The 23,865-nt window shown below is 38.7% G+C and overlaps 2 protein-coding genes across 3 annotated transcripts in view; one reads left to right on the top strand and one right to left on the bottom strand.

The window, feature by feature from the left end:
- The window catches only part of iqgap2 (IQ motif containing GTPase activating protein 2), a 38,268-nt gene that overhangs the window by 3,926 nt on the left and 10,477 nt on the right, over window positions 1-23,865 (bottom strand). Inside the window, exons 4-32 of one of the 2 annotated variants that reach the window (XM_040154857.1) lie at window positions 23,632-23,709; window positions 21,638-21,714; window positions 19,460-19,527; window positions 17,571-17,684; window positions 17,230-17,408; window positions 16,334-16,421; window positions 15,896-16,059; window positions 15,169-15,256; window positions 14,791-14,954; window positions 14,481-14,641; window positions 13,531-13,655; window positions 13,133-13,296; window positions 9,298-9,388; window positions 8,429-8,596; window positions 8,128-8,270; window positions 7,543-7,713; window positions 7,132-7,215; window positions 6,854-6,925; window positions 6,693-6,762; window positions 6,037-6,245; window positions 5,682-5,834; window positions 5,373-5,536; window positions 4,914-5,138; window positions 4,265-4,405; window positions 2,864-2,948; window positions 2,476-2,708; window positions 1,649-1,781; window positions 368-470; window positions 142-301 (exon numbers count right to left, since the gene is read on the bottom strand). In XM_040154857.1, coding sequence (XP_040010791.1) covers window positions 142-301; window positions 368-470; window positions 1,649-1,781; window positions 2,476-2,708; window positions 2,864-2,948; window positions 4,265-4,405; window positions 4,914-5,138; window positions 5,373-5,536; window positions 5,682-5,834; window positions 6,037-6,245; window positions 6,693-6,762; window positions 6,854-6,925; window positions 7,132-7,215; window positions 7,543-7,713; window positions 8,128-8,270; window positions 8,429-8,596; window positions 9,298-9,388; window positions 13,133-13,296; window positions 13,531-13,655; window positions 14,481-14,641; window positions 14,791-14,954; window positions 15,169-15,256; window positions 15,896-16,059; window positions 16,334-16,421; window positions 17,230-17,408; window positions 17,571-17,684; window positions 19,460-19,527; window positions 21,638-21,714; window positions 23,632-23,709 — 3,875 coding nt within the window. The remainder of the gene's footprint in view (window positions 1-141; window positions 302-367; window positions 471-1,648; window positions 1,782-2,475; window positions 2,709-2,863; window positions 2,949-4,264; window positions 4,406-4,913; window positions 5,139-5,372; window positions 5,537-5,681; window positions 5,835-6,036; window positions 6,246-6,692; window positions 6,763-6,853; window positions 6,926-7,131; window positions 7,216-7,542; window positions 7,714-8,127; window positions 8,271-8,428; window positions 8,597-9,297; window positions 9,389-13,132; window positions 13,297-13,530; window positions 13,656-14,480; window positions 14,642-14,790; window positions 14,955-15,168; window positions 15,257-15,895; window positions 16,060-16,333; window positions 16,422-17,229; window positions 17,409-17,570; window positions 17,685-19,459; window positions 19,528-21,637; window positions 21,715-23,631; window positions 23,710-23,865) is intronic. The other variant, XM_040154858.1, reaches the window with a different exon arrangement.
- Window positions 10,714-13,156, top strand: f2rl2 (coagulation factor II (thrombin) receptor-like 2). The gene is made up of 2 exons (XM_040154860.1): window positions 10,714-10,963; window positions 11,417-13,156. The coding sequence occupies exons 1-2, from the start codon at window positions 10,900-10,902 to the stop codon at window positions 12,481-12,483; spliced, it is 1,131 nt and encodes a 376-aa protein (XP_040010794.1). The 5' UTR covers window positions 10,714-10,899; the 3' UTR covers window positions 12,484-13,156.

Raw genomic sequence — 23,865 nt, 5'->3', positions numbered from 1 at the left:
TATACATCAAAGACTTGTGAATGGCTACATGGCTCAACACCTGAATTGAGATTATTTATAAATTCTCATGCTGTAAAAATTCAACAACAGGCTTTGCATGAAGCATTTTGTCTCCATTTTGTCCTCCAACAATAAACTTACTTTGTCATGAGAGTCTTCAGGTCTTTGTCATCCCCTTCCAGCAGCTCAAACTTGCTCGTCAGGGTGAGGGAGATTTCCGTCTTCGCCAGCTGGCTCAAAGCACTCTCTCTGTTTGGGTCACTTGGGTCTACTGCTCCTTCGCCTGAAATAAAACAGCACACTGCCTAAAATGATAAATACACTATAGCTTGCAATTAATATGAATAAAATTTTTTTTATACCGTACCAAACAATGACTCTACATCAGGGACGTCTCCCAGGTCCTGCAGCAGCTCATGCAGCAAGTCATTGTGGTCTGGAGAGATGGCCTCTAGATGTTCTAAAAGCAGCTGAACAAATACAGATGTGATTAGTCCTGTACAAAAATACTCACTGTGTAATTAGTCATTGAAAAATATTGTGACATTGTGATCAACTTTGTTAGATTTATCCATGAAGAAAAAAACAGAACAGATTTATGGGTCAGAGGTACTTAAGGTTCGTTTACAAGTTTACATTTTAAAAAAACATGATCATAATTTAAAATATATATAGTGGGTGTTTGTGTGTGTGTGTGTGTGTGTGTGTGTGTGTGTGAAGCATCCACTATGCTCACAGCAACAAATACACCCAGTTGAGGCCTACAATATGATGAAGTTATTAATAGGTAAAATGCATGATGCCCCCATTTAAACCACGCTTTTGTTTTTCTTCATATGTTAAAGAAACAGACAGGAAATTATAAAATTATATTTAAGTGTAAAATGAAGGCTGAGAGAACATGTCCATTGTTTCCTATGTGGGTAAGTGTAGAGTGAAACTGATGATAAATGGAAACAGATGGCTTTAGCCAGCTGATGTCCTCACCACTACCCCCTTTCCAAAGGAAGTGGTCTGATATAAATATAAAGAAATATAAAAAAAACAAGGAAACAGGATGATGACGGAAAGCAAGTAAGTGGCTGTGTCAGAATCAAGTGATAAAAAAAGATGAGAAAGGGACAGGGGTGACAATATATCCTAACAGTACAGGGCCAAATATAGCCACAAGTAGCCGCAATTGAGTGTGAGAACTGTGATCAACTCAGCACCTATATGTCGAAACACAATTTGACTTTTCAGATTTGCTTGAGATGTTGGGTTGAGAATAAAAATCATTTAAAAAAAAAAAAAACAATAGGAGTATTTTTTGTAGTTTGTTCATATTCAAATGCTTAAATATTTGATACACATTCTGAAATTCCTAAAATTTGGTTGTCTGGAGGAAAAGTCTAAAATACTAGACAAAGGGGCCTGAGACATAAAAACAACATAGAACCAGTTGCACAGAGAATCAGAGCAGCCTGGTTTGACACTGAAATAACACAGCAACTGTAGAATCAGTACATGCAAGCACTGGACTGACAGAAAGACAAATCTTTTACAGTTGAATGAGTCCTGAGTCATTAATGTGCATTTGAACTAAGGTAAGTTGAACCAAATCTAGTCCACAGAAGACATTTTAGAGATTCATTTTGCGTGGGTTTACCGAGTGCGTATTGATGATCTCCTCTATTGATATGTAGATGATAGGTTTGCTCAAAGTCACCATGTCTGAGTATTCATCAACATTAAACTTCTCCTCAGGTTCAGGGACATCACATGCTGACTGGAAAAATACCCTGGGAGAAAAGAATATCAGTAGTTAGTGGTTATCAGTCTTGAGGCCTCAAATAGTGACAGAAGTAATAGCCAGCAATAGCAAAATCATGAGGAAATACAGTAAGACTTTGTTTAGTCAAAATGCTGAATTAGCTGAAAAAGAAATCACTAGCACATCAGACAAGGAAATTGCTCATACTGACTTGTTTCCACAAAATGGACTAACAGGTATGTGGATTTCCAGTAATTAGTCAATCCCTCTGGTAATGTGGGGCAGATAAGTACATGCATTCTGGCCCACCCCTTCTTATTAATAAGTTTCTACAAGTCCATCTGGAGTTCAGTTCAACACACGTCTCCCAGTTGCCTGAGATAAACTAGCTTCTTCCTTTGCTACTACTTCCATCATGTCAGCGTAACCTGACTCTGGCACTCCAAGCAAAACCTGTTTATTAGCACGGCTTAGTGACTTAGTGATTGGAAGGAACCTTTCTTCCTTCTCTACCACGTGTTTTCTCCTTTATCATGTTGTTTTTGAACATGAACCAAAACCACACTGTATGTAATTACCACGTCATGAAAAACTTACCTTTCCTCACTACTGCCCTGAGCTAAGCACATTTTCACAGACAATTCAAAGTTTCTACGGAACATTTGTGCCAGCTACATGTGGACCATAATTTTTCTGTCAACATTAATTTTTTTCTTTCTTACCTAAACTTCTCATATGTTTGAGATATGTAGTTGTTCATTGGTGTCATATGTGCATTCTCGCCCTCAAACAGCTTATTGGCAGCAGCATGCTGGAGCATCTTTGCCACAGATCCCAGGTTACGACGCTGGTCTAGGTGAAGCTGCCCCCCTGCTGACATGTCGATGATGTCGAAGCCATCGGGGGCCACGATGGCGGGGTTCATGTAGCGGTAGTACAGCAGGTTTCCTACAATCTTCCATGAAAAGAAGAACTGATCATTAACCTTTTGTAAAATTAAACTGCTCTCACCTCAGCATGCTCACAATAATATAACATGTAGAGGGGACAATCTAAATATACTGTACTGTGAGTGGAAAAATACATATTTATACTTTTAAGGGCTTCTACCTTCATCAGCTCATCTTCTGAGGCATCTGGAAACTTTTCATGAAGGCTGTTCTTCAGAACTTTTGCTATGTATCTCATGCCATAACTACATGCAAAACAAAAAGCACGATGGGACATCAAACACAAAACAACATGCATTCATGTACTATATGACAGATGATATAGCAAGCTAATGACAGGGAAAATAGGGGATTTATTTGAAGCATTAATGACTGCAGGTATTGATGGGTTTCAGTGTCTCTTTAGATTTACAGTATTATTTCCTTTTTAGTTCCATTCTTTGCTATTAGTATAATCAAAATCACTATCTAGTGGTATATATATTCTTCAGAAAATTTTGAAATAATATTTTGTAATTTTATTAATTAAAGAATGAAAAAAAAAAAAAAAAAAAAAATGTATGTTCCAATCCCAAAACTTGGGTGTGGCTCATGCTGCACAAAGCACAGTTCTGTTTTTGTTCTTGAGCAGATGACTGTGCCATAGCGATGATTATCTAGTAATGACCACCATGTCCTAACATGCAGCTGAACCCTAAACAACCACAATGACTGGTAAATGACATGCTAAAGCAAATGATCATATCCTGTCTAGCTCTACTTTAGTCAAATTGCTCTCATTATATTGTTGAAGTAATGATAAAAAATAGAAGAGAGAAATACTCAATAGGAGGATGACAAAATAGTAAAAATAGATTTTAAAAAAGGATAGCATGGAATGGCAATTTAAAATTTTCAGTGCAATGGATAAGAATGTTATAAGAATTATGTACTGAGATTAAACTAATTTTTTCATAACCATCTAATTACTTTCACCACAGAAAATCAGAAATTAGATTTAAAGTAACAATCCAACAGCACTTTGAAAGTAAATTGCTTCCTTGACTGAAAGTATTTGCCGCTGTAATGGTGCTGAGGTAGAATGCAGGGGGTGGACAAAATAACAGGGACAGCTTAAAATAAAACATGGTCCAGCACAATACAATCACCACCCCAAATTATGGCCTCAAGACTTGAATCACGTCTCTCACACAGTCTCAACACATATCTAATTTTAGAATTTTTACAAAGTTAGCATTTATTGCATGGCAATTGTTTTAGATTGCATTACAGTGTATATGTTTGTGTTATTTTGTCCAACCCTGTATAACAGAAAGAGCCTGAATTACACCAAGTTTTGGATAGTTTAACACTTTCAATAGAAAATGTCAATGGTACATCCTTATTTATTCTTTCTTAAATTTCTGGGAAAAAAAAAAAAAAGAAGAAAAAACGGCAGAAAATGACACTAGAGTTTCAACAACATCATGCTAACCAATCTGCTCAAGCACTGAAAAACAAAACTGTCACAGCGTACAGAAAGATAAGTGGACAATGACAGTTAACAGATCCCAAAACTTACGGGATATTATCCAGTGAGGACACAATGGAGTTCAAGACCATATCTGTGGCTGACCGTAGTGCCAGACTGGATGCCTCCAGCCTGTTGCGTACTTCCTCATGTGACATGGCCTGCTCGGGAGTCACTTCATAAGGCAGCTTGCTGAGGGAAGACAAAAGTGGGCAAACATTGAAAAATATAGAAAAACTTCCAGAAAACTAAACCTTGCTAAAGATTTGTAATCCAACATTTTTTTTTGTCAAGTATATCAACATTGCTTGACAGTGCACCATTTTAAAAATACTCCCTTGGTAATGGGTTCACAGAAGTTCAAACATTGAAATGACTGGAAAAAAAGAGGGTTTCCTGATGGTCAAGCTGATAGTATGCTTTGGAAAGAGGTTAGCAGTAGTTCTAAGTACATGCAAGTTGTAGTTTATGGGCAAAAACATATAAGACTTCAAAGTAGGCAAGAAAATTAGGCAGAAATTAACCTTTTTGAAATATAACCACACAAACTATCCTACAAAGATAACAAATGTAAATGAAACTTAACTCTAGGCACATCAAACACAGCAAACCTAGCAGCATACCCAAGGACAAAGCACTAACAGATAAGTGTATGTCTCATAATGTATATCTTATATATAGTCGTTCCACTGGCACCTACCTGGCCTCCCCAGTGGCTGTCTCCAGCTGGTTGACCCAGGCTTTGTACACATCCACAGGGTTGGTATTGATGCCTAAACTCTTGTCCTCAATGATGTCTTTGACCACGGGAGCCAGAAGCTGTCTGAGTGTGTTGTGGCCTCGTGCACCTCTGTTGAAGCTCACCACCATCTTGATGACTGTTGGGTTCCCTGTCACTATGTCCTGGATCTGGTCCACCTTAGAACTGACACACATGGAGAAGATGGTATGGTAGATCAGTAGTGTCCACCAGACAACCAAGCAAAACACACAATGTGGTGAACATGCATTCAAGGAATGCCAAACTATTATCTTTAAGGATTTTATATTCTTTCACTTACACAATCAAAATGTATTACAACCTTTACATCACTACAATAGTTACAAATTGTAAACTCAGTACAGTGGATATGGCAAAGTACTGTTCAGCAGTTCTCACTTGATTTCCTCCTCCAGAGCTGTTTTGAAGAGTTTGAGCAGCAGGTATTCCTCTCTCTGGTTGGAGGCGTAGTTGTACAAGGTGAAGATAACAGTGTCCATAAACTTGGTAGACTTGTTTTGGGGCATCTGGAAGATCAACTTGGCCAGGTAAGATGGATTGGTCTAAACGGGCCAGAAGAGAGAAGGACTAACTGTGTGTTTCTGCAACTGGGCTTGGACATTTTATTAAACCTTTAAAGTCTAAAGGCTGTAAATTGTGGTTTGCGTTGGGGTAGATGAGGGAGAGTTAGACACATTTTTGTAATACCTGCAGCAGGTAAAACAGATGTTGGTAGGCCTCCAGTTTCCTTCTTTTGCCTTTACTTAGGCCCTTAATACCAAGTCTGTCTCCTCCAGTCAAGTCATCTTTACTCGCTTTATTTTTCTTGTTCTTCATTTTCTTATTATGGGACACAACATCCTTTCAAAGCAAGAAACACCGAATGAATTAAGAAAGCTAAACTGGACAGGACAAGATGTAATCACAGGAATTTTGTCAGTTGAGTGTTAGAAACCTTTGCCTGAAGCATGCCATTACAAAGCAATGAATGATGTCAAACAACATAAAAGTATAACAGTATGCCTTTTCTTCCCTTGTACACATAAAAGCAAGGGTTGCCAACCTGCAGGGTGATCCTGTTCTTCACCAGCAGTCCAATCTTTATGTCCATCAGGTTCAGGTCTTTCTCCATCTGCTGATTGGAGCGAATCTTGGTGACCACTTCTTCCCTGAGCCGTGTGACTTCCTGCTCTTCCTGTAGATCCAGGGCGCTCTGCTCCAGCAAGTGGACAAACTTACGCACCACTGACAGAGGAGGATCCCTGGCCCCGGCTAAGATTTGGCATGTAAGAAAATCAGCAAAAGAACTGGTCCTAAGTCTTCCATTCAAGTATCACGTTTTTGTTGACGGCTGGGCAATACAGGCAAAATTAAAATACAATTACAATTTTTTTGGCTAAATACCTCAATATAAATAAATACTGCTTTAATTTAGGAATGGCAATTAGTGCTTTCAAAACATTCACATATTTACACATATGAAAATTTTAAAAAAAGAAAATCATAAGTAATGTGAGTATGATGACTAACTAGTAGAGCTAGAGCAGTGATGCCTAACTATAATGCAGCCTATAAAACCAGGAAAACACTAATATAACCAATGTGGCAATATGACAATAATCGAAATTCCAGACAATTTCTACTCACACATCACAATTGATATTATATTAGTATAGCTCAGCTGTAACTGCAGGAGTGTTAAATGAGTTTTTGACTCACTCAGGGTTCTGTAGTCATCTCTGGCTTTGTTGGCCTTTAAAAAAGCCTGGATCTTCACAATTTCTTTTTCCTAAAAAACAGTTAACGATGAGCCTTACTCAACATGGAACAAAACCAAAGGATGGCACTCAGTGATGCTGACTGACTGAAGTAATACTCACATGATCTTTGAATAACTGCAACCTCTGATTGTATTTACGTTTGGCTTTCCACATTTTCACCAAGGACTGGATCTAAAAACATCAGTTTTACATCAGGTCTTTCATTTGCAAGCGATGTTATTAATGTTACGTACAGGCAAATAATTTAATGTGTGTTTACAGCTCCCAGCCACCACGGTTATTTAAGTTTGTGTCTGATGATTTCCAGACCCATTCAAAATAAAGTGGCACATAGCTTTAAACTTGTCTATTCATTCAATAAGTGATAGATTTATCACCTTGACAACAGAAGCAACATTTTTCTGGAGCAAATTCATCCTGTCTTTGTACATTTTCCTTTGTTTGTAACCCTTCCAGCAAGCCTGCAAGGAAAAGAAAAATTATCAAAAATGTACTTTACTGAAAGTTGTGTGTTTTACATCAGTTATACCACAGCATGGATTATTAAACTTGGATAGTCGATAATTCTTCTAAGGGCTGCCTTGTCATCCCCTCAGTTTTTTTAATGTGAGTTTTATGTGTTTTTTCTTTCATTTAAGAATGATGCAAAATTATGATCTTTTTGTATGGCTATCTGCTATGATATATTATGACTGCAAAAGCCCACGGCCAGATCAGGGATCACTGAAGCTGATCTGATTTCTGACATTAGTCACAATTCACAGTTCATTAGTGGAGCTATACAGTACCTGCAATTTGACAACGTGTGGTTCTTGTTGGCGTAGATACTCCATTCTCTTGGCATGCTTTTTCCTGACCAGGTAACTCCTTATCCTGGCCTGCAGATTGGTCACGAAGGATTCGTTGGCCAACCATAACTGTTCTCTGTTATATTCTGCAGTCACACAGCTGACAACAGTCTGAGGGAAAAGGGCATGTTTTCAAGTTGTTCAGGTTTTAAATCAGTCCCATCATGGAGATGTACTGTCGCTTCAGAAAGTATTCAAACTCCTTCACTTTTTGCACACTTTATCATGTTTATTTAATTTCAAATCTATAAAGGGGAATACTAGTTGTAAATGAGAGACATCAGTTTTGGACTTTTAATAAATTTTCAAAAATTTCTAAAAACATGTTTTCACTTTGTCATTATGGGTTATTGAGTGTAGACGGAAGGGCAAAAGAGTCATTTTTATCCATTTAAAATTAAATATAACAACACAATAAAGTTTGCAAAAAAAGAAGGGGTCTGAATACTTTCTAAAGCGACTGTAAGTATGGTCAACCACTATTACATAATGGAGTAGTGCAAATACACAGCACAGCAGGACTACCTGGATTTCCTCTTTAGTGAGCTGGCCACCATTGGGTTCAAATCCCTCAGGCTCCTCCCAGGTGCCCTGTTCAGTCTCCAGATTGTAGTAATAGTCATATCTGTCCTTGATGCAATGTTTTACCCACACACTATCTGTCCTGCCTGGAGCAAAGCAGAAAGTGCCCCTTTAGACGCAGTGAACATTTTATAGAATACCAACTCTGAAAATCAGTTGAACTATCACTGTGTAGGCGTCAGTTCCTTAACAGAGCATCCTTTTTGGTGATACTTGTAACCTTTAGTTTAGTTGCTTTAGTTACCTTTAGTAGCACTGTTGGTTTGTTTCTGCACCAGTTCAGCCTGGTATGTGTCACCACATTCAGGGAGCACTGCTCTCAGCCCTGCACTGGGAGCCTGCAAAGCCTTCAGTGTATTCTGGGAGTCCCCCTCAGCCACCTTCTTATTAATATCAGCTACTGCTCCAGCCACTGATCAAGTAAAAAAGATTAAACCAAAAAAGTAGTTTTTGAGTCAAACATGAAACACAGTATCTGCACAGTAAAATACCATGTAAGTAAGGGATAATACACAACAAGCAATGTGGTTATTAAAAAAAGTAATGCCAATGGCATAATGACAGTATAAACACAGGCCATCTACATTACAGTATGTACGTAACTGAAGATAAAGATATACCCTTAAAAAAGGAAATTTTTTTTTTTTTTTTAGACAAAGCAAAAGTTTACCGAAGTGCCTTGTCTCACACTAGCAACATTGTGTGTCCTCATTTCAAATTTCAAATACCCCTTAACTAGCAGAAGGCTGAATTGCCAGATAGCAAAGCAGCACATCTGCAGGAACAGAAACTAAATCTGCATGTCTGCATCTTTAACACAACAAAAGCAACCATGATACTTAACCAAATACTGCCAGATTATCTATTATATATCAAAAAACACAGTATTATGATTCATGCCAATACTGAAACAAGTTCCAAGTATTAATTTAGAACAGTAATGAACCCACTAGTTCAGCTGTGTGGTGATCTGAAAGTAATGCACATACTCTGGACAATCAGAATATTGTATTCTATGTGCCCATCATTTGCGAGAAATTAACTGGGCCTCAATCAACTATTGTTTAAAGTGCTGAAGATATGAATGAGTGAATTTCAACTCTGGGTACATACATGTGAGAGCCTCCTCTTCATCCTGGTTGGCTGTTAGTATGGCCTCTTGGATTTGGTCCAGCCACAGTACTGCAGACTCATCTCCAGAGCTCTGCAGTCAGAGACAAAAACACAAGGTCATTTCTCTTCTTTTTAGGGATAGACCAAACTATACTTGAGGCACACAAGGCATTGTTCATGCATAGCTGCACAACACTAACTTGACATCAGTTCATAAATCTATTAAAGTAATTTTATACAAAACATTCAATGGCAAGGTTAGAAATTCTTGTGGTTACACTATGTAAATTCATCAAGTTAGGATTATGGAAGTTTTGTATATGCAGTGTTTGGTTCTACAGCAATAGCACTTCATAGCAACACTGATTACCAACACTACACAAGCTGGTGCTATTAGAGCAACAGCAAATGGTAGGAACTACAATTTCCAGAGGTAAGATCTAACGAAAACGGGAAAAAAAAAATGTAGAGATTAATTATTAATGGTTACACTATATACACACACTATATCCTTACCCCCACTCAACCGAACACTTTGTACTAAAAGCAGACCCTAACAGTGTTACATCACAACAGGCACAAAGAATATTTATTCAGCCTGATTTTGTATTTGTTCTCACACTAATTTTAGAGAACTCTGCTGGAAACTGGGGCCATAGGGCCAACAGGAGGGAAGTAATCATTGGAACACACTAAGCAGACTGAGTAGCTCAATTGTTTCTATCTTTATCTGCCCAAAGATTTCCCATTCAACTTATTGTGTTTTGAGAGCAGGATCAGCCTTGTTCCCAACTGCAATTATGCAATGAAAAAATTCCCAATGGCCAAAAAGCATTTTCCTTATAGTTGTTAATTATAAAAGATCATGTCTTCATTTTTGTGTATGTGACATAATTTCATTGTGAAATATGTGACAGAAACCAGAGAGATATTAATGCGCAACAGGGAAGCCAACCAGGAAAAAGAAAAAACATTAATTTTTCCTTACAAGCTGGGTAATCATGTTTTACTGAAATTAAATGGTGCCATCTTGAAACACATTATCCAGTAATACATCCTGATCAAGCTGCTGTATAATGTAATAGTGTAGCATAAATCTTCATGCAGATGCAGAAGCTTACAATATTAAAAAAGCCTATCACAGTAGTGATTCCTCGATTCCATACACAGGCTGATCAACACTATCCATAACCCTCAGAAAATGCAAAAAGGCAAATTACTTTTAATAAGAAAACCCCCAAATAACATGAACCACAATAAAATTACTTTTGTAACAGTGATCAGTATAATGTGTTCACTCGTTCATAAACCACTAAGAAGTGCCCTCCCACCCCTGTGAGTCAGTGGGCAGTCACTAACACAGGCAGAAAGGTGACTCAGTGTTCAAGCCTGGAACAGGAAGCATGCTCACTGCAGCCTACAAACAGACAAGCATCCCACATATACTGGCGGGACGTTGAGCTCGAGTACACACTGCTATCAGTTCTACTCTTATGCTGTAGAGATGATAAACAGCAAATTTCACCGGTGGAGAACTCCTACGTTTACTGAAAAGAAGCCATACCAAGGGGGGTGAGGACAAGAAACCTTAAAAACGCCGATATGGCAGACCTTGTGCAAGGATTATTTATTTGTCTGATGGCAGTGCAGTCCATTCAGCATGATGGTAAGTTAATTACAATACTATAAAAAAGTTATCCAAAAGGATAACTCGATTTATTTTTTTGAGCCAGGGTCCAAAATGAGATATTTACACTTGGGATTTTTTTTGAAACATTAAGTCATTTTGGTACACACCAGCTGCTTAAAGACTCATTTCCCAAATCAAAATTACAAAACACAGGTTTGAGTATTTTAGTACCACTGTAAATATAATACAAAATCCCCAAATGAAATATACTGAAATAAATATATTTAATGTATAATTTTGTGATAGAAATGTCTATTTTCTTTGCAAAACAAAAAAGATAACTTCAAAGTCTTCAAATAAACACAAAAACAGAACAATAGATGACAACAGACAACTACATTTTCTGTTTTAATGTAGTTTGAAATGTACTTTTGTGATAGAGCTAAAGTTGCTTTAAAGCCACAAACATTGTTTTCTCGCCATTTACAGGACACAGAACCAGGACCAAAACAAATATTTCAACTGGTGTGATACCAAAAACCTTCAAGGGGAGGATGTACAAACCTAATCACGCAAGCCAGTCACCGACCATGCTCTATCCCAGCACCAAACCTTGGCTCTATGTGAACCAAGAGGACCCAGTGACAGCCTATACCACAGGGGTCATCAGCACTTGGGTCATACCTTGGTCATATATCCTGGCCATGCTGGTGGGTATCCCCTCCAACGCCTACATTCTGGCCTTCCTCAGAGTCAGACTCAGAGCAAAGTCCATGTCCACAGTAGTTCTTTACCTGAACCTGGCCTTGTCTGACCTGCTGCTCCTGCTTTCCCTGGCACTGCGTGTTCACTACCACTTCAACGAAAACAACTGGATATTTGGGGAAATCTCCTGCCGGCTTATCACAGCCTTGTTTTATGGCAATGTTTACTGTTCAGCTCAAACTATAGCATGCATCAGTCTGAAGCGCTACCTGGCTGTGGTCAGACCGTTTCTGTACAGAAGGATGACTAAGACCACGCTGGCAGTGGGGACGTGCTTGGTTGTATGGTTGCTGTTTGCGGCTGCGATTGTGCCTGAGCTCCTTGTTAGGCAGAGCTACGAGGTTACCCAGCTGGGAGTCACCACTTGCCATGATGTACTTCCCCTAGAAGAAAAATCCCATTCCCTGTTGGTGCTATACAGGCTGATGCTAGTTTGTGTGGGCTTCATAGTGCCCTTCCTGATTTGTTTCTATGCCCATGTGGTAGTGGTATACCACCTAGGTCAATCTGGTTGTGACTGGAGACCTTTTATCAGGGTTAGCACTCTGGTCTTCATCATCTTTGTGGTGTGTTTCTTGCCCAGCGGGATCCTGCATATCGCCCACTACATCCGTTTGTTTTCCAGCGGTGACGACAGACTGTATGGATACTACAGACTAGCGGTGTGTCTCTGCTGCTTCCACAGCTGTCTGGATCCCTTCCTGTGTTTGCTGATTTCCAAAACAGCAGTCTCAGAACTACAATTCATCTCCCTTCGTGAGATACCTCAGAGACCAGCAATTAGGACATGAGACTGGATGTGTGTGCACAGAAGAAAAAAATGTCCCTGCTGGACCATTGTTAGGACACAGCAGGGAAGCACAAGAAACAAATATGTGAAAGTTATGACTGGACACTCTAAATAAAACAGGGTGAAACCACAATCTCTGTTAGGTCCAAAACAAAAGTAATCTGTGTGTGAAAAAGTTGTCTTTTTACAGTATCAGAAAAGAACTCTGCAAAATGTGCAACCTTTACAAGCCTATCATGTTCATCTAGCAAAATCTCAGATCGCAAATTTGGTAACACAGTCACAGTATGCTGACAACTATATTCTGCCCTCTATTTAACTTTGTTAGGAGAAGAATTAAATACAAAAACAGACAAAGTATTTATGTAGACATTTACTCTTGTCCTTCCAATTTTTAATTACATGTAAAATATATACATAAAGAAAAAAAGTTCTAAATCAAGAATAAAGCCAGGGATGAGAGGCTGCTGTGCAACTCCAATAAAACTAATAGGAATGAGAAAGTTATGGTATGTGGTTACAACACTGGTTTATTAGGCAATAGAGATTTTTGAATATTTTGCACTCTGAGGATGTGGTAGGTGCAAGCACATTTTTCTAAGTCATAGAAAAAGTCCTAAATAAATTAAATAAAACCAGTGTCAAATTACCTGGCAGAGAAGTTGCTTTGTATATTGTAGGACATCATGGTAGTGTTTGGCTGTAGCTGGGTTCACCCCAGTCAACTTGGCTGTAGGTAGGAGCAGGGCTTCAAGCGTCTGCTGATGATCACCTGAGTTAAGTGCCTCATTGATCTCAGCGATGGCTATGATGCCTGGAGAAAGAGGAAAAGAAATATTTGAAACTTGATCAGTCAACGTTTTTAATTCATTGTGTGTTTTGAAAAATCCTCATGGTAGACCGCACCTAAAACACTGCTTTTCCAAGGATTCAAACTGCTGGCTTAAAAGTCCTCTTAATTGATAAAATAGTATTAAGAGTTAATTTGTTGAAAAGGACAAGGTACATGTTACAATATGTAAACGAGAAATCTGAAAGACTTCCTTACGTTCATGCTCTTCATGGACCTGAACGTTGACTGTGTCGATGCACTTCTGAACATCATTCCAGGTGAGAAACTCTTGGCCCTTGGCAAGAGCCTCAGCTCGCTCTTTGATAAGTGTGTCAGCATACCTGAGGCAGAGTACCATGGAGAGTTTCAAAACAGTTTCATGAGATCAAATGAGTCACTACTCAGTGGCCCAACCTGGTGTTGCAAAGTAATGGTGGAAAGAAACCTTGAGTGCAGTGACTTGCAACCTATATATATTCTTCCAATAACTTAAATCTTTTATCCAAAATAATTTCTCCTAAAATCATACCATCGTAATTTAACTTCCACAAGTGCTGCAGTTACATTACCAATAACAATACAAAATGGTAATCAGAAAACATAACAGGATCACCACCAGCATTAACAGACATAACAGCAGGGCAATATGGAGTCCAAGGTTTGCTACAAAGCTGGAGATGGTTAAGTCTGGTGTCTTGCTCAAGGGAATTTCTTCTTTTTTTTTCCCCATTGGTGAAATAGCCTGACAAAAATTTTCAAAAACATAATGGACAAACATACAGACAATTACATAAAGCAGTTACAATTATGTGTACGATGAAATGATAAGAGTCTTTGATTAAGATTACATTAGATTAAGTAGAGTATATGTGGGTAATGTGTGAGTGTGTGTTTGGATGTTTCTAAGAGAGGCAGTGATATGTATCAAGTGTTTAGTGATCCTGGGCAGGTTAGTATGTGGAGTACGGAACGCGGCATGTGTGGGGGAGCACAGCTCAAGGACATTTCAGTCAGACAAATGCTGGCCAAAAGAGAAGCCTGAACCTGCAGTCTCAAACCTGCTATCCAATGGTATACATGCAATTGGTGTTCCTAGTACTTGTTTTATGCACTGATACCTTTAGTTCTTCAGTAGTCCCAAGCTATTTGTGCTGCAGCCATGTTACCTGTTGAGGTTGTCTTGGTCCATGTTGGTGAAGCCCAGAGGAGAGTCCGTTAGTTGCTCAATCACAGCCTGTGGGTCTTTGGTGTCCAGCACCTCATTCAGCACTGCTACAGCTGACAGCATCTCCACAGCTACACTCAGCTCCTCGTGGCTCAGGCCAGACTAATAAACATAAAGGTCTGGATCACAAGCATGAAGTGACATTTAACTGCAATATATATCAAGTACAGACCTCCCTACACTTGTAAGCATATCTCTATGAGCACGTGGGTCCAGATGTAGGCTTTAAAATTTTAAACATAAAGTCTCACCCGCCCGCCTTGTAGCTGCAAACTGAAAAGCTCAGCCTGATAGAGGTTGGCAGCAGTTTGGTAAACAATTGGCAGTTGTGCCTCAGGGTTCATCAGCTGCTCCGCTGTCTCTACTGCATTGCCAAGACGAATGGCAATATTGATCGCAGCAACTGCTTCGCATTCTGGTCAAGAAAATTTTCACAGATAGTCAGTCACAGTCATAGATTTCTGCAGTAACCTGAACTGAAATTCCCAAAGGTATCTTAGTATCAAGTAGACAAGACTTTACATATTTTTTGACTGTTGGGAAACTCAATTGTGGGTATTTATGTGATTTTCAACTGACCAGCAATTACTGTTTATACACATCCATGGTAAGTAACAAAAGGTGCTCACTTCGTCTCTCAGCCTCTGCAAAGTCATTGCAAGAGCTGACAACTCTCTGAATCTCCTCTTTGTCCACCATCACGGCCCTGCCTCCATCCTGCAGCACAAAGTTTAGAGTACATTGGAGAAATCCCACTAAGATCCCATGGTTATTCAGCATGCTTTAATGCAGGGTCTGGGGGTGTCCATTCCAAATGAAGGTACAGTGGCTGATTAGTTTTTTATTCTCTGAAATTGTGATTATACTTTTTTGCAACAGAGTGTGTTCACTGTCTGAGTAGTGAAACGGCACAACAGCAGCTATAGTCCTTCATCAATGTCTATACAAAATCTCCACAGCCAAAGAACTGTGGTGCGCTCAAGCGCCGCTTCTGTTAGATGGACAGCTAAAAAACCTCTCAAAAATTCAGATTACAAAAATTGTCAAAGTTGCTGTAAACAACTGTCTGATTTGTTTCTATTCTAATATCTTCTTTGAATACTTTCCTCTGTGTGAATCCATATGTTCTGTGGCTTGTGAGATGTCACAGTAATTTTCAACTATTGCCCCTTTGGACACCCAAGTACTGCTTTTTTCATTCAAGCTATCTACTAACGGCTTGTTTACTGTATATCTCAAACAACTAAACAACAAAAAATGCAATTAACTGACAGCTTGAAATGAAAAGAGAGGTGCTCTGGCTCCTGAGGCCCCGATTAAGCAACAACTGAGCAAAAGAGCTCTGACTCAGTATACCTTGGATTTATGTTGGCAGTAGGTGGTAAAATGTTCCAGGTACCAGTGGCAGTTTGACTCATGAACGCCCAGCAGGGCCAGAGCTTCAAGCCTAAGTGCGGCCAACAGAGCAGCCTCATCCTGTGTCGAAACCGCTTGATTCACGTGCCTTACTGCTGCCTGGACTGAAGACAGGGAAAACCAAGAGAGACGTCATTGAGGGATAATGCATTTTCTTTTCAACATCTTTCAGATAAGCTCTGAAACAAACTAATTTTATATAATTTCTTGTTTTTTGAACTGCACATTCTCTATTGTATATTCAGAGTTCACACGTGTCCTGTGTTCACACTGTACACCATTTTTTCCATGCAAAAAGGCATACAATCACGGTACTGGACAGTTTGTTTTTTTTTCCCGGGAGGGGCATGTAAGGATCAAGGGAGGGAAAGTCCTTACTGTTGACAAAGTCAATGCAGCCCTGGATCTCATGCTGTGTCAGCAGCTCCTCATAAACATCTCTTTCTTCAGTAGCAATAGAGGAGCGCTAACAGAGAGAGGCAAACAAAAATGCATGCATTTATTTGGTATTTGTTTCATTTTGCACATTTAGTACGTACCTGGTCGCATTCATTTTTTCCCCCCATTCATACTAATGAGGTTGCATATTTTAAATATCACATTTCAGCCATTACGTGGAAATGGGTGGCTCCTGTTTTTACAGTATTTGTTAAGAGAATGGGAGGCGAGATGCCGGATGGGTAGCGTTTGCTAAAGTACAGCTGACACTGCAGCCACTGGAATGTGCTGGCAAGGCAACTGGAGTGAGTCAGTGCAGACAAGCCCTTTCAGACCTCGGTGCAGAGTCCTTTTCAGTTACTATAGCTGTCAGCACACTATTGTCAGAAACACCTGTTTTAAGTTCACATTTGAGTTTGCAACCTTACTTCTGGTTGTAGCAACACAGAAGGCTCAACATCTGTTGGTGGTCAACCTGAAAAGGTCAACATACACCCTTAGACCAGGCTTTGCAACCCTACTCCCAACCTGGGTTGAATACGGATGTGACATTGCATAGAGTAGATTTAGTGGAAAGGTGTTTGCATTGGTGATGGAAATTTCATTTAATGGTGCTGTTGTTTAAATGGCCTTTATGTAAATGAATGTCTGACTAGACCAAAAAAATGAAAGAGCATCAGTGATGTGTATGTAATGAACAAAGACAGTGAAAGTCACACAGAAGCTGATCAAGACTTCTATATAGGAAAAGCCAGTAATAATGATATTACTTATAATTATGGAAATAAAATAATGACACTGAAGCTTTAGAGGTCACTGAGGTGTTTTCTTCTCACCCTCCCTGAAGACTGATCCTGCTTACGAGCCTTAGCCTGGCTCAGTGTGTCCTGGTAGTCTTGGGCCAGAGCTTCCTCTGTGTTCCTCAGCATTGCATTAGGATTATTCAGGGCTCCCATCGTCACAGATGCCTGACCTCTGTCAACTGCCTCATTGATGGCAATCACAGCAGCATGCACTAAAGATAACAGAGTATGTATGAACATTTTCGTGTTGGCCAAAAAGAGATTGGGAAACAACACAATATTAGTTAACTATGTCAGGTGCTAACTCTTCGTCTTCTGAGGTTTCAGTCAAAAACATCACTAAAAATCTAGTTTAAAAAGGTCAGAGGACTTACAGGCAGCTTCATCCACTGAGAGCTCATTGGCCAGGATACCTCCAATCTTACTGAAAGCTGGCATTTGAATGCCATACTTCTCCAGCTCACTCCTCATGTTACTGATCTCTTCCTCTGGAAGTCAGATATATACCAATGGCAAGGTAAATTGTTATGACAGAGTATGGCATTGTAAAGGCTAAAATGTACTGCATGCATTATAATTTATTTTCCTTTTACAGTTTTTCTCGCTTGCTTTGGCACAATCATCAAATCAGAATCACAATTCTCAAAACATTTTTTTCAATTCTAAAAGCTATGTTATTTTCCTTTTCTTTCATTCAGAAATAAAATGTCTAAGTACAAATATCTTCAAATGATCCAGTCATGTACTATGTTAGCCTCTGCGGTCAAAATGGATTTAACTGATTTTCTAATGATCTGTATAACCCTAAGATGTGTTCATCAGCATGCTCATTGTGTAAATCCAAATGCAAAAATATATGATATAATAATATAATGATAACAAAGGAATCTTAAAAATTCAAGTTGTAACATTTTCATCTTAAATTTTGTGAATACGTTGAATTTCCTCAGTTATCATTTGTCATACACAGTTAAACCACAAGGGGTGAAACTGAGTGTTATGTAGCTACCACAGATACTGGACATGAAAGAGACAGACATCATCCCTTCTGTAAGACAACAGACCTGTCATTCAGGAGAATGTAAATATACAGGTAATGTGCTTGTTCAGAGGGAGAGTCAGGCAAAGACGGAGGATAGAAGCTCCACGTTGCTTTGAGAACATCATGACAGAGACATTTAGAAGCGGGAAGCACCATGCACCATGTGTATTGTAAGGCAAGTATTTCATAAAATAATGTGACAAGACACACAGAAGTGGTTGGATGGCCAATGAGGTGCTGGAGGTAATTTACATAGTTTTTTATTTCTAAATAATCTACTTTAATTTTATCGAGACATTTTTTTTTTTGTATTTTCATTTTCCTAGTTTTCTGGTGTACATTACTCTTACATATGTGCCTATACATATAATAAGGAACATACCAGAAATTTGAGCAGTGATGTTGAGAAGAGTCTGAATACACTGCTAAAAATGGTGTCTTTTATGACATGTGTTTAATTGGTTGGCTTTAGAGGATATCTGAGTGAAATGCATAAAAAACTACTGTGTTGTCCTCTCATACTGACACAATTGCTTACCCCTTTACACACAAAAGGATGTTTAATTTTGGTGGGAGCGATTAACTTGTTGACAAGGTTATTTACTTCTGACACAAGTTAACTTCTGTGATTGATTGATAGCCTTCTGCAGAACAAATGAAGGCTTGTGCTGTGGCGTATAAAATAACGTGGTGAATGCTTAAAATTGGGAAAAAATAAAAACTGCTCAGGAGTGATGAAATATCCCATTTGAGTAAGCGTTGAGGCTTATTCAGGACAATCCAATGTCAAAAGCTTTGAAGCTTGGTAGTTTCTCTGTGTTATTCAGTACTATTTGAATGGTCACAGGGAATATTTTGATTTACTGACATGTTGGGTAATTCAAACATCCAAATTACTGACATGATCCCCATAAAACTTAACATGTTTGAGAGTGCATGATATCATTCTTTAATGTTTGAATTAAATCAAATTAAATCAATTAAATCCCAACAAGACTAGGGAATACAATTACCTACAGCACAAAGAGGATTCTCATTAAATGAACACTTGCACAACTAGGTGTATGCACATCAGGATTTCAAAAAGCCCTAAGGCTACATGTCTCCCTCATTTTAAAAGAAATAATAACTTAAATTGTTTTTTGTGCTGTCTAAAGTTTAAATAACTTTTGTGTTTTTGTGCTATACTTATACTTATATACTGAATTCAGCAGGTTTTACCTGTAAAGGCCACTTTCCCCAGCAGGTCTTGAATCTGTGGTGCTATGCCCAGTTTGTACAAGTACAAGCTGGAATTAAAAAAAAAAAAATACACAGGGAGTAAGATTTATACAAAAAAAATAAGGAAGCAGAAGCTTGAAACATTCAGTAGCTCAACAGTCTGATATCATGAAAGTGAAACTCTAGATTTATTTTTATTTTTCCCCACCAGATTGTGATTGCTCCTGATGACTACCCCCTGTGGTGTCACATTTACACCACAGGGGGGTAGTGTTGGCTCAGATTACAACAAGCACTACCTCACAGTAGCCACAGACTCAGTTCACCGCTGAGCAATGAATTTAGCAAGAAGGTGGCTGGAAACTTCATAAAACTTTCATCTTCCCACAGGTACCTAATAAGTGGTAATGAATTATAGATATTTAGGCAGGTATGGCATCAGCACAGCCCTGAGAGGAGTCGTCACTGTGCCCTTTGGTCACAGTGTGTGTGTAAACATGAAATGCACTCTGTCCTTGGGACACAGGGGGCTTTAGACAACTATCTAAACTTTGCTTATACAAAGGGTAATGTTTTCACATGCAGGCAGCTGATTCAGTCTGAGATACAAACACAGTAACAGCTGACTGGGGTTAATGAAGGTGGCCAATTACAAGCCACAGGGGTTACACACAATCAGCTGACTAGCTTGGAGCAACTAGCTCTCTACAGACTTTGGATGTCCCTTGTTTTACATGTTTTCCTCCTCATTTTAAGCAACAAGTTAAGCTCTTTGTCTCAACCACTTTGTCAGAGGTGTTTTAAAATGTACTTGTAAGCTACGTTCTTTCCCTATTATACTGTGTTCCCTTTCAATTTTCCACCACACTGAATGCCAGAGCATCTGCTGTTTTGCCTCCATGTCTGCATGTGTTTGTACACAGGGAAGCAGAGTATTCACTAGGTCTTTTGGGACTTCAGCTGGACTTGCAGGAAGGAAGAGCACGTGTGTGCATAAGGAGGGAAGGAAACCAATTCTCTCAGGACCTGACCAAAACACTACAACAGAGAAAACAATCCAAGTAGCTCAAATACCCTCTCCCTAAATCTGTGTTTGGCTGACTGGTCAGGTCAGATAGACTTAACTGACTTTAGTACATTCAAAGTCATCTCAACTGAAAAAGCAAGGACTTAAAGTTGTAATGCTCAAGCCACCCGTTTTAAAGGAGGACAACCAACTTTTATTAGAAAGAATTTCGCACACCTGAAACGGTGACAATGAATTTGAACTTTGCAGTGAGAAGTAAGTCAAGAGTTGAACACTGAAAAACCACATTTGATTTCCCAGCAGGCCCCTACTCACATACCGTAGAGGTTCAGTGTGCTTCGTATGGTAATTCTCATCAAAGTGTTCAAAACAAATTAACTTAAGTAACAGATATTCAAAAAACTGTGAATTGAATTCCTACTCAGTTAATAATTATTTTAGCAAACAGGCAATTAATTAAATAATGAAAGGTCTGTATTTCTCACTGCCTTACATAAGTAGGAATAACATTTTCCAGTTCCTGTTTCATATCACTTGCAAAAGACTAGTTCTCCTCTTGACTTGAAAATTAGAGGTTGAACTTGATGGACACAAAAAGAGGCCATGCCTGAATCCCAGAGAGTAATAATAATTAAAAAAAAAAATCATAGTATGAACAGTTTCATATATTTGTCATTCTACATATGAGCCATCTTCAAATTCTGTAACTTAAATACACTGCTCTGTGCATGGCAAAAACAACCTCTACATGTCAAAGTAAAACATAAGTGTTTGACATTGTCTGCCATTACCACTGAGTGAAAGAAAATGAATCTGAATTATACAATGTGTGACCTGTCTGTGGCAAGAGTGTGAGCAGACTACTGCTGCACATACAGAATGAATCTATTCCGCCCAACAGGTTATGGTTTTATTCTAACTACTAAATACCAGCACTTGGCCTTAAGGTCATCTATAACAATAGCAGTTTAGTACCACTGGTTTTCATTTCTCTCTCAGAAGTTATGTAACACTTGATAGTCAGGTGTGGCACCTCCAGGAAAAAGCAAATGAGTACCTTGCCACTGTGCAAACAAAAAATTTTACAGATGGGTGAGCAATTTTGCTGTCAGAAGAGAGAAACTATGTTTTTGGCAGGCTTTTAGTCTTACCTCAGTGCGTGTATGCAGTATACCACCTTGGGCATGTTTTTGCGATCGTACACATCTGTCGTTTCAGGATAGAATATCTGAAAGTAGAAACCAGAATAGGTATTAGTCCCTCTTCTATTATGAGTGTCTTGACACTCTGCTACAACTGAACACGAGCACACTATCCATCATAAAGTTCCTTAATAATAACAGAAACATAATAATAGAAAAACCTGTAAAATATAACACAATTCCAGGCAACAGCAGTGCAATAAATAGTAAGTTTGTGAAGTGATAATTTTCGATACCACGGAGTTGAATCAACACCAATCTCTATCATCATTTTTAAAATATTGAGGGTTACCAGCTTCATAATGGTAGCATGTACTGTATTCCTATTTTATTAGACTGGCTTATACGCTATTTTTCAGGTGTTCATGCTATTGCTCTGCCCCTTCTATCACTGCTCATGGTACATATTTGGTTGACCTAGTCCCAGCCCCCCCCCCCCAAACAGGCATCTTGCAGACATTTACTTAATATCCAAAACTTTTGCTAGCTTTTACTAACAAATACATGACATCATACACCTATTCAGTTTAATGTCATGTCACACCAGACATGACATCATGGTTTTGCTCAAAAACCATGATGTCATATACAATACAAGAAGCCTATGTAAGGTTACTTGAGAAGAGTGCCTAGTCCAAATTAAACTAAAAAGCAATACTAAAGGGCAGTACAGAGATAAGTTGGTATCAATTTTACTACATTTTCATTTCCAGGACACAGCTCAGTAAAGTCTTTTGTGTCATCTCAAGAATTATGTAATGAGGTCATCTTGCAGATGTTTGAAATGTGTGTGTGTGTGTGTGCATTTTGTCACAGCGATGGAAACTATTTTGTCTTTTTCTAGTACAATCTGAGGACATAAAACCATTGAAATCTTTAATCAAAACAAGTTGTCACAAGTGCTGGTGTGTATTCACTATGTGGATGCAAATCACATTAACAATTTAATAACTATTTACTGTAATTTTGGCCATAGTTCTTAAGTTTCGCATTTTCTTGTTTTCCTGCTCAATCCTCAGTAGTTTCTTAGACTAAATGACTAAAAGTCTATTTTTACACAGTCTTACTGTAGTCACTGTACTGATTCTGCCCAAGAACAGGGTTGAAATTCATTCTACAACTGCTGGGGGACAGATTATACCCTGTCCAAGTTATGGTGTCTACTGGATAGATGGATTCTACCCTGTCTTAATTGTAGCTACAAATACTTACTTCTAATAGGCTTTCTGCCCTCTAATATGAGTACACAACAAGTCAATGTACACACCAAAAAGCCAGTCCCTCCCAATACCATAGTTTATGGTTCAAAGCATCACTTAAAACAGGATCTCCCTGGGTGATTTGTTTATCTTTTGCAAGTTCCCGCCCCACATGGGTTTGCATAACAACTAATATACCACTGAAGTGGTGAAACAACACTTGTCAGAAAAGAAAACATTGTCCTGCATAAAGCATCACACTGCAAAAAAAACTCAAACAACTTGAAACAAACAAGTCTTGAGGAGTTTTCCTTCATAGAAATAAGTCAAGTGTTTTGTAATCATGAATTATTGATTAGTAGTACTGACATCAAAAGCAGTTGTGTGGATGAGATGACCAGTCCATCCATCCTGACCCTCATGGCATGTTCTCAGTTCTGTCCTTGTATTTGAGATTTTTCCAGTTTAATTTGTGTTGTGCCATCTTTAACTGAATGTTACAGTTAAAACTGAATGTTTTTTTTTTTTTTTTTTTAAACTTAGCATAGGCCTTCACAGAATACCAACTGTTAATGACTTAATTCGTCTGAAAATGGGGTACTGCCTGTAAAAGCTGCCATCTCTTAAGGAGTGATTACTATGAAAGCATGCTCAAATGGGTCTGTACACTGTACATATTTGTATGCATGTTTGTTAAAAAGGGAGTGGGTGTCTGTATCCGTGATGGTTGTGTCAGCCCCTTACCTTGGGGAGGCCCACTGACTCCATAGCTCTGAGCCACTGCACTGTGTTGTCGGTGTGTCTGAAGTGCAGCCCTTTGCTCTGGAGATGAAAACAGGAGCATAGGCAGAAATGTAGCTGCGTAATTATGAGGACGAGCAAAGAACTGGTTCAAAATTTTTCTACTGCATTAAAAGAAAAATAGTGATAAAGGGGTTGTTACGTAATGCACCAATGATGCTGCATTACAAAAAAGCA

This window comes from Xiphias gladius, chromosome 19, assembly GCF_016859285.1.
Source record: "Xiphias gladius isolate SHS-SW01 ecotype Sanya breed wild chromosome 19, ASM1685928v1, whole genome shotgun sequence".
NCBI lineage: Eukaryota > Metazoa > Chordata > Actinopteri > Istiophoriformes > Xiphiidae > Xiphias > Xiphias gladius.
Note: the sequence above shows the minus strand (reverse complement) of the source record. Positions and strands in the feature narration are given on the sequence as shown.